We start from the raw sequence: 9,199 nt of genomic DNA, 5'->3' as shown, positions 1-9,199 counted from the left end.
GAGATGCAATAAACAGAGCTCCAAGTATCTCAAATGATATTTTCTTTATAGGAGATGCACCATAGCCTTTGAACCCTTGCCCAGTATTAAAGTTTTTACAGTTGGGAATTCATCCTATTGCCAGTTTTAAGAACTCCCGGTATTAACTGCGAGTATTTAAACTTATAGTACTTTGTGAGATTTTGTTTCAAATAGCTTCTAAATTTGTCAATTTATCTAAAATCATCTCATGCGGCGGCAAATTTGACGCACTGGTGATAAGAGTCCAAGAGTTGGATACAGGAGGGAAAGGAGATTTACAATCAAGAAGTTAGTACATGATTTAGGTTGCCTAACAGGTTTCCCAAGCTTTTCCCTTGTCCATGGACAGCAAAATTCCCAAGCTTTTCCCTTGTCCAAACGAGAAGCACTAGCAACTTAGTTGAGTTTGACATCTATCAGCAGTCTTGTTTAGCAAATTGTACACAGGAACAGTAGGCTTGCTCTTTGATCTGTAGAGTATCTTCTTCTTCTTGAAACTACGATTCTCTATAGTCAAGACCACCTTCCCAGGTTCACTGATATAAAAGGAATTCCGAAGCGGCTCCTCTAGCTTCTTTTCCTCTCGAATCAACACTCTGTATGATCCTTCATCATCTGGAACAAATTCTTCCTTGTAGCTTACATCCCATCCAACTACTGCTACGTCCCAAACCATCGTCACCCCCGGCTGTTCCATTAACAAATGCAGTATAGTTCGTAATATAGACCAACACGCCATGCATATTTTATCTACTCAATAATTGGCTATTACCTGAACTGTTGGAATTACGATTTTTTCCACGGTCCCGCCTTTAATGGCGATCTCCGATACTCGACCATTTTCCGGTGAAAATTCGTTGTCGTCCACCCTTTTAAAGCCACCATATTGTATCGGTAAATTCTCCGGGGCTATAAACCTTGTTGGAAAAAAAAGAAAAAGAAAGAATCAATCAAGGCCAGAGACGGCAATAAATTCCTCTATAATTTTATAGCCTTGTCTCTTACTTGAGAAGTGTTTCAGTAACTTTGCCAGGCCTGGCAAATATAAACTTGCTCCTGCTTCTTGCAGAGACGAAGTGAGAGAACAAGGCGTGGTAAGCATAGCTGCGGAATGATACATTCAGAAAAATCTGCATTGAAAAAAAAGAAGAAAGCAACTGAATAATGAAATGTACATATACTATACATGCATAATAACTCTCTACCGGAGTCGAGAATAAAACTTTTATCCTTACATTCTTGGCGACGAATTCGGGGTAGTTATCCTGAAGAATAGACACGAGCTTCTTGGTGGTAGCACGTAGCTCCATGGAGTGGCTAAGCGAGTCCTTGAGATCAATGATCTGAAGCATCGACCCAACTCCCCCAGGCTTAAAACTCAACTCCTTTATCCCTTTCTCCATGAACTGCACCCTCCAACGCACGAACCTTTCGCGCCCCTCCTCGTTCCCGAAGCTCTCGCGATACAAATCCTTATCTTTGAACACCCCGTGGACGTTGTAACAAACGGGATGGCCGTCCTTGTCGACGCCATCCATGTACGCCGCGGAGTTGCTGAGTTCGGGAAATCCCAAGTCCTCCTCCAAGATGCCATCGACGCGGTGCTCTCTCCGCCATCGGAGAGCCCTTTGGAGCATGTCGAGGGCGTCGGAGACCCTTAAATCCCTCGCTTGGAGGAATTTGAAGAGGATCACGTCGGTGCCCTCGTGCCCTAAGCTAGGGAGCAGAGGGATGCCCCACAAAGAAACGGCTTTTGGGTCGTCCTCGTTCGCGTCGCACTCCTCGGGATAATAAGCATTCGCGACGCGGGCCTTGCTCTTCTCGTGGTGATGTTGCGGGCGAAACAGTTGGTTGGTCAGGATGGATTCTTCCAATCTAGATCTGAATTCCAGGAGGGCTCTTCTCTCCCACGGTTTGAGGTCGTCGAGGACGGACGACGCCATCAGGGCCAGGACAAGCCTGAGCCCTTTGGAGACGGGTGGATTGGATGGAAGGAGGAGGAGGGGATTATTAACAGAGGGGGTAAAGGAGTTGGCTTCGGTTTTTGTGGAAGGCGGGGGTGCTAACTGTAAAATGCCAAACTCGGCGTTTGGGATGGGAATATGCCGAGGAGAACAGCTGGGGCTCGGCTCGTTTGGATGGATGGATGGATGGCTGAGAGGAGGGGGTTTGAATCGTTCAAAAAGCACAACTCCGGTGGAGATGATGGGTTGTTATCTAGAATTTTGGAGGAGTCCAGCTGATGTGCAAGAAGTAATATTTTTTCCTATATTTAAGTTCCTGATATATAGTTAGTTACATGTTATCTATATTTTGAGCTCTCCATATCTTTCCAATTCTTCTCTCGCAGAAATAATTTTTGGCAATGGGCTAATCTCTGTGAAAGTAGGTGTTGCCGTCTAGGCCTAAGCTCAAATTGGTTTACTCTTGCAAATTATCTCGGTCAAACAAACAAACAAACAAACTTCCTGATTAAAGGCAAACAGTTTCATTTTATACTATAAAACTAAACTTATTGGTTTAAGCAGAATGATATTATGCATCATCAAACCATTGTCTGTATTTAAAAAACAAATGCATCCAAGCCATTGTCTGTATCCCATATATCTAGGTAGATAGGACAGCTAATCTTCATGTTGGTGGCTTTAGTAACCTTCAGGTACATCAAATACTAATGTACTGATCCAAGGAAGTGGAGATAAAAAAAATCACTGCAACAGATGTTACTATATTCAGTAGAAAGGAGAGGAAATGACAAGCGATGTCCATCTCTAGACCTAATCTGATATATGTACAACACAAATGAAGCTCGGCGATACATCAACATATGATAAAGGGAAACTCATTCCTTTTTCTCAGAGTCTCTAGGAGGATGATCTGGTTCATTCTCCTTTTGGGTGTGCTGTTCATCAGCCTCTTTTTCTGAAAAATCACCTTTCGGGTCACCCGGAGCACTGGATTCACTGATGGATTCGCCATTGTCTGCTAGATGGGTAAGCTTAAGCTCCTCATACTTGGCAAGGACTTGTTCGAGCTCATCGTGGAGATTCAGAGCCTCAATCAACATGGCCTCATCGTCAATAGTGCTCTGTATGATCCTCTGAATGACAGGTTGTGATTCCTTGCACTTCTCCACCATACTCAAAGTCAACTCATTCTGCATTGCCAGAGAAAAGGATATCTTTAGTGCCTAACATAAAGCTGATATGGTCAAGGTTAATATTATCCACCCATACCCAGAGCACAATACATCCACCACGATAAAATAAATTCAAGCAAGGAACTGGCAAGGAAAAAACCAGAATCTCAAGATAAACAGATTCTCCTTCTTGGAATCCATCAAAAGTGCCAGGATGAAACAAATTATCAGGAAAAGTTTAAAGCGTATAGAACATTAGATTATATCTTGAAATTGCCAATTTTGGTTTATAAGGATTCAAGCCACGATGAATATATCACAACTCTATGCTCGTGTAATTATGCAAAGTGACATGTTGTCAAAGATTCCATTTTTCCGACAAAAGTAAGAAGTTAAAGTACTTGGATCACAGATTTATCCTGTACACTGACCAACTCACATTCTGCTTTGCCAAATGTTATGGTGCAATCATACAGATGATCACATATGCACAAGATTAATGAACTTGAGGTTAAAATTAAAACACTTGAACCAGTGACATCAGTATTAAATGCCCAAATGAGACCAATGTTAAGGTAGAGTTTTATAGCCTGACTTGTTGAAAATTTATTGGGTGTTAAGCAAAAATAAATGTTTGTAGTAATTAAGGTAAAATAACACACCTCAATGGGTTTTTCTTTTACTTCTGAATTCAAGATTGAAGAAAGTATCTCTATGCTGTTTCGAGTGACTATGAGAATTTCCTTCTTCTGTTCCACTAGGTCCCTACTATGCTGGACCGAAGGACTTGAACCAGTGTTCAGCTGATTCATGTTGGGATAGGGATACCTGTCAGGAGGAGCCATTGGATGTGCAAAGCTTGGTTCATTAGAAGAAAGCAAGGAAGTGGAATTGACATCATCTTGTGCACTAGCTTGCATTTTTCGTGTCTTCAAACTCTGCATAATTACAGTAACCCACTTCAGCAAATAAGGAATAATTGTATATTCAAATTCCTACTTTGCCACATGAAAGATCAGGACAAAAAAATATGAAACAGAAACATAGAATATCTACTATGAAAGTGGGAATATTGACATGTTACATAAATGCTAAAAGTTCACCTTTTGAGTTGTTTCATATATTCTGTTTAGCTTTCAGGCTAACCAGTAAATTTAATGGACCTCCTATTTATTCAATCACATAGAAATTATTTAAAATGATGACAAAAAGGGGCAAGCATAAGCTTCTCCATTATTAAAATATAACAATGGAAAACATGCCCTTAGCAGAAGTAGAAGGGCAGCTATCAAGTAGTTCAAGACTTGTGCATCTCACAGAAGCATATGAGTTTTAAGGTCAAGGTGTGCTTAAGGTATAGAAATTCAGCCATGTTTACCATGTAAGTCTGTTTGTAAATAGGTAGATAAGCAAGATCCTCCGATTCGCCCCATGCTTCAATCAGCTGCAAAGCTCTCTGCCTGTTCCCATAATTTGCTTGTGGATTATCAATCATCCTCACCATTTCCTCCAAGACTTTCTCCGAAGCTATCTCAGAGAAAATTTTATCACAATTCATAGCACAAGCCTCCAAAAGATCAAGACTCAGCCTCTGACTCACTGCATTCCGGCTAGCAATCTTCTTCTTTATTGCTCGTACTACTTCAGACCCACTGAACTCCTCGCTGTTTAGAAAACCACATATCCTCAAATTTAAGCCCCAGTTTGGCTCTTCCAGGGCATCTGACGTGGCCTCGTCGACAATTTTTGCCTCTTGTGACTGGCCTTGAAGAATCTCTTTCATTTTTCCACTAACCTTTCTACCTACTTCAACTCCCCCACTTTTCAAGCGTTCACTTCCACTCTTCAAGCGCTCTCCCAGAGCTGCTAACTTGAGCCTATCCATTTAATAATGAAATGCAGAATCTGAGAAAATACCCAAAGATAATGAAATCCTCGTGAGATCTCAACTTCTCAACCCAGCTACAAGTAATCTGCACCAAAAAGAAAACACCATGATAATAACTAAAAGAATTTTCTTTTCAAGCCCAAAGATCACAGAGATTGTGTGCAAAAAATTTCACCTTCTACAGCTCAATGGGTTAAAACTTCAATTCTGCCCTTTGGACTCTCTAATCAAACATATCTATTAATCTCAAAAACTTTAAAAGAAAGAATTGATGGAGAGGTGAACTGCAGATTAAAAATTTTCCACTTGCAACAAATTTCCTAAAACCCGAAACAACACCAGTTGCAAACCCTAACGGCAACCAATTGGTACCCAATCGAAGCAGCGAATAATCCTCCCTCACAAAACCCTGGCCTTTTGGGAATCAAAAGGGAAAAGAACAAATAGAAAACCACAAACAAAAGAAGATCTCGGTCTCTCCTTACCAGTGAACCTAACAAAGGGAGGTTGAAGGCAGGCAGGGTCGAAGGATGAGAGAGATCGAGCCGAAATCGAAGGATAGGTTCGCGACCACGGGGTTAAATTACGTGTTGGTAAGAGAGAGGGACGCTTTAGGAATATAATCTCAGTATTATGAGTACACGTGTGAAATTTTGGCTAAAACTTTTGACACAGTTTTTCCAAATTCCCCGCTCCCATCTCTAGCCATGTACTCATGTAACTATATTCAGGATTCAGGGTCTAATTTATAAAATACTCATTTTAATAGATCCCTCGTCTCCCGTGTAGCTTTTCTAATAGTAAATTTTGAGAACGAGTGGGTTGACTAAGTCACCAAAGTCATGATTGATGACGTTTGACGTGAGTGAGTGAGGGAGTGAGAAAAGACGAAATAAGAAAAGGTGAACTTAACTAATCCACATAACAACCCAGATGGACTAAGGACTAAGTAATATTTAAATAACACGACATATTATTATTTATTGCATATTAAAACGATACAGACACGCTCCTCTCTAGCGGGCATTTATTTAACTACTAATCTACGTACTGCCCATAGCCCCTCTAATCGCAAGCAGCAAAGCCTGCAACCTACTCTTATTCATATGACTACCACCTCATCACTCTGGCTGAGGCTGAGACCTCATCTCGGACCTGGGAGCAAAGATGACCATCTCATTTCCCCTGCTAAACTTGAGCCTCCTCGCTTCTTCCCTCGAGAGGCGGTAGGAGTTCGTCAGCACATCGACCGGCAAGCCGCGGAGAGATGACGACTTCCCGCTGATCTGGCTCACCATAGCGTTGCTGTTGGTTTTGAAAGACACCCACTCGAACCTCTCTCTCTCCGCCCTCTTCAATACTGCGTAGTTCTGCGGGATGACCAAAACCTGGCCAGGCCGGAGCTCGCCGTCGAAGACTGTATTGCCCCTGCTTCCGACCACCTGGACTCGGCCGCATCCATGAGTCACGTACATGATGCTATGGGCGTTGATGTTCCAGTACGGGGTAATAATGGCATTCTGCATAAAAAAAGTTAAATCGTTTTTAATGATTAGAGATCAAAGTAATATAGCTAATTGAGTGGTTGCATGCATGTTAAATTTTATACTCACCCTGTAGAGCACTACCCTCACGGCGCTCATCTGGACGAGGTTAAGGATGGGAAGCTTCTGGCTGTTGAGACGGGTGATGCGTCCGCCACGGGGAGTGTAGATATCAGCTTTTGATGGGTCGTTGATGTTTTCTCTACTCCTCAAGTTACAGAAGGTCTCATCCAATCCATTGGATTGTTGTTCTCTGCAGCCCTCTCTCTGTTCTTGTGGATATTGCCCTCCCACTTCTTCTTCTTCCTCTTCTTCTCGCTCTCGGCCTTCTCTTATGGTCGGCCTCAGGAGATGGAGCCCTTGTCGAACTCGGACTATCTCACCCCTTTGGTCGTTCTGGCTCTGCAACTTTTGCGCCACTTCCCGGCTCACGCCAAGAGACTCGGCGAGCAACTGGACGTCGAACCCACTTAGTACGTTGTTCCCGGTTCGCTCTTCATACTCTCGTTGACCTTCAATTGACTGCTGCCCTCTTTGGTGCCTCCCAGCCAGTAGGAATTCCTATCATTTTAAAACAAATAGGTGGTGATCATGATATATATATATATATATATATATATAGAGAGAGAGAGAGAGAGAGAGAGAGAGAGAGAGAGAGAGAGAGAGAGAGAGAGAGAGAGAGAGAGAGAGAGGAGAGAGAGAGAGAGAGAGAGAGAGAGAGAGAGAGAGAGAGAGAGAGAGAGAGAGAGAGAGGTATCAACTAAATAATGCATTATTTTTTGCTTACCCTGTGACGAGGATCGAGCTGGTTAGCGTTGTTGCTGGTGTCGAAAACCGTGACGGCAATAACAGGTGAGTCGCCGTCGTTGTAGCACCAATTGACAACTCCGGCAGGTAAGGCGATGATGTCACCTTGCCTGAAGCGTTGGATCTTCTGGTGCTCATCCCGAAATCTTTCACTCTGCTGACTTCCGGTTTCATATTGGTGCTGGAACGATTGGTATGTCTCGGGACACCCAGGGAACACGCTCGCTGTTATACCTCTCCCTGCATATATGTACATATGCATGCATCTAATTATTAATGGTAAAGAAAAAAAAAGTTGTTTTATAAGATATGGCGAGAATAATTAATAACAAGCCTTGAAGGATGTAGACAAGGCGAGGGGCGTTGGAGTAGGAAGGCAGGAGAAGGCCTCTCGGCTCGATGATACGGCGACGGATGAACACGCCGGCGCAGCGGAACTGCTCGTGGTTCTCGTCGAAGTGCTCGGTCACGCCAGCTTCGGATTGCACGCGACTTAAAGGCTCGAGGGCGTCCAGCCTTTCGAACCTGCATTGGCCTCTTTGGCCACCGAAGCGGCGCTGGCTTTGCCATGGGGTTCTCGCTTGTCCCCAAAGCTGCGCTAGGGAACCATGGCAGAGGAGAAGGAAGCAAAGGGAGAAAGAGAGCAAGGAGGAGTAAGTAGCCATAGCTATGATATAAGGAGAACTATTGCTGCCTGTGTGAGGAGTGAGTGAAGTACTTGGGGGGTATTTATAGGAGGGAAAAGGGACGTCCGTTTGGATGTACGTGGAATGTTTGTTGAGATCCGAAGGCGAGTACTTCGTGACTCTCGTCATCGTGTCGCCGCGCTTCTTTTGTAGGAGGCACGTGGCTGGGTGTTCTTTTAACACGGACAAGCGCAGGCGGTTCTTAGCACGGGAGGATTTGGTATCTGGCACTAAACATCAAGAACTGGTGGTGGATCTTCTTCTTTTTTCTTTTTTTTTTCTTTTTTCTTTTTCTTTTTGTGCACGTAATGGTATAAGATGACTGGATGAGTATTACGTTACACAGATAAAAGTAGCTATCTCTGTCGTGGAGCTAACAACCAAAATGTTTTGAAATTATCATCTGATGGGATTTAGATAAGAGCGGGCTCTAAACATCAAGAATTGGTGGGTTACGTTACCTTCTACTTTTCTTGGACGAAATGGGATTTAGATGACTAAAGTTTGTAACGGATGCCACAGAGATACAAGCTGCGCACCTCTGGCCTTGAGGTGAGCAGTATAAGTACTGTACATAATGTTTTGGCCGAGGGTGCCAATCAGGTGGAATCACCGAGTTCGAGCAGTGTCGTGATAATAAAAACAAGAACACAATTTATTTATTAAAAGGGTTAAAATATTTAAAATTTGATACGAACGAGTTAAAATGGATCATAAATAGACTACTGGGCGTCACTAATTATTCAAATTTATTTAAAATTTTCAAATTATTAAAAAAAATTGAGTTAGAAATATTTTTTTATATTATAAAGGGTTAGTCAAGTAGACGTGATCATCAGGTGAGCCGAGCTATGTTCAGACTAGACTAGAATAGTCTAGCCCATTACTGCCCTCGAGAAATCGGGCCGGTTGGGTCGTGTCATGCTCTGCCTCAATATTGGGAAGGGATTTGGGGGCTAGAGGCATGCGATGGTGGTGGCAGCGTTGTCCTGGGCGGAGAAGATGTTGCAGCTACACCAATGGACCTCGACACCTAGGACGGTGAGGGTCTCGATGAGGACGACAATCTGGATCGTCATGTGGAGGGATCCGGAGATGCGAGCGCCCTTGAAGG

General features: G+C 43.2%; 3 protein-coding genes across 4 annotated transcripts; all 3 read right to left on the bottom strand.

Annotated features, from left to right (window-relative positions):
- Positions 1-180: 180 nt before the first annotated feature.
- Positions 181-2,205, bottom strand: LOC140801327 (patellin-4-like). The gene is made up of 4 exons (XM_073156380.1): positions 1,257-2,205; positions 1,027-1,151; positions 794-938; positions 181-709 (listed from the first exon to the last, which is right to left on the bottom strand). The coding sequence occupies exons 1-4, from the start codon at positions 1,962-1,964 to the stop codon at positions 410-412; spliced, it is 1,278 nt and encodes a 425-aa protein (XP_073012481.1). The 5' UTR covers positions 1,965-2,205; the 3' UTR covers positions 181-409.
- Positions 2,206-2,556: 351 nt separating this feature from the next.
- On the bottom strand, positions 2,557-5,745 carry LOC140801326 (TOM1-like protein 2). 2 transcript variants are annotated; one of them, XM_073156377.1, is made up of 4 exons: positions 5,224-5,745; positions 4,539-5,133; positions 3,823-4,098; positions 2,557-3,178 (listed from the first exon to the last, which is right to left on the bottom strand). In XM_073156377.1, the coding sequence occupies exons 2-4, from the start codon at positions 5,043-5,045 to the stop codon at positions 2,864-2,866; spliced, it is 1,098 nt and encodes a 365-aa protein (XP_073012478.1). In that variant the 5' UTR covers positions 5,046-5,133; positions 5,224-5,745; the 3' UTR covers positions 2,557-2,863. The 2 variants fall into 2 exon arrangements, with proteins under 2 accessions (XP_073012478.1, XP_073012479.1); XM_073156378.1 differs by having other exon boundaries at positions 5,534-5,667.
- Positions 5,746-6,169: 424 nt separating this feature from the next.
- Positions 6,170-8,214, bottom strand: LOC140801084 (cocosin 1-like). The gene is made up of 4 exons (XM_073156086.1): positions 7,734-8,214; positions 7,380-7,639; positions 6,662-7,153; positions 6,170-6,568 (listed from the first exon to the last, which is right to left on the bottom strand). Exons 1-4 carry the CDS (start codon positions 8,212-8,214, stop codon positions 6,170-6,172), a joined length of 1,632 nt encoding a protein of 543 aa, XP_073012187.1.
- Between the last annotated feature and the right edge of the window lie 985 nt (positions 8,215-9,199).

This window comes from Typha latifolia, chromosome 14 (genome assembly GCF_019914945.1).
Source record: "Typha latifolia isolate L0001 chromosome 14, TyphaL0001v2, whole genome shotgun sequence".
Taxonomy (NCBI): domain Eukaryota; kingdom Viridiplantae; phylum Streptophyta; class Magnoliopsida; order Poales; family Typhaceae; genus Typha; species Typha latifolia.
This window is presented reverse-complemented; position numbering and strand designations above follow the sequence as displayed.

Coding starts and splice junctions, on each gene's coding strand:
- LOC140801327 (XM_073156380.1), bottom strand. CDS start 1,964: ATGGCGTCGTCCGTCCTCGACGACCTCAAACCGTGGGAGAGAAGAGCC. Junction 1,152..1,256: donor CCGAATTCGTCGCCAAGAAT/GTAAGGATAAAA, acceptor TTTTCAATGCAG/ATTTTTCTGAATGTATCATT. Junction 939..1,026: donor GTTACTGAAACACTTCTCAA/GTAAGAGACAAG, acceptor TTTTCCAACAAG/GTTTATAGCCCCGGAGAATT.
- LOC140801326 (XM_073156377.1), bottom strand. CDS start 5,045: ATGGATAGGCTCAAGTTAGCAGCTCTGGGAGAGCGCTTGAAGAGTGGA. Junction 4,099..4,538: donor TTTACAAACAGACTTACATG/GTAAACATGGCT, acceptor GTAATTATGCAG/AGTTTGAAGACACGAAAAAT. Junction 3,179..3,822: donor TAAAAGAAAAACCCATTGAG/GTGTGTTATTTT, acceptor CTGGCAATGCAG/AATGAGTTGACTTTGAGTAT.
- LOC140801084 (XM_073156086.1), bottom strand. CDS start 8,214: ATGACGAGAGTCACGAAGTACTCGCCTTCGGATCTCAACAAACATTCC. Junction 7,640..7,733: donor CCTTGTCTACATCCTTCAAG/GCTTGTTATTAA, acceptor ACATATATGCAG/GGAGAGGTATAACAGCGAGC. Junction 7,154..7,379: donor AGCTCGATCCTCGTCACAGG/GTAAGCAAAAAA, acceptor TTAAAATGATAG/GAATTCCTACTGGCTGGGAG.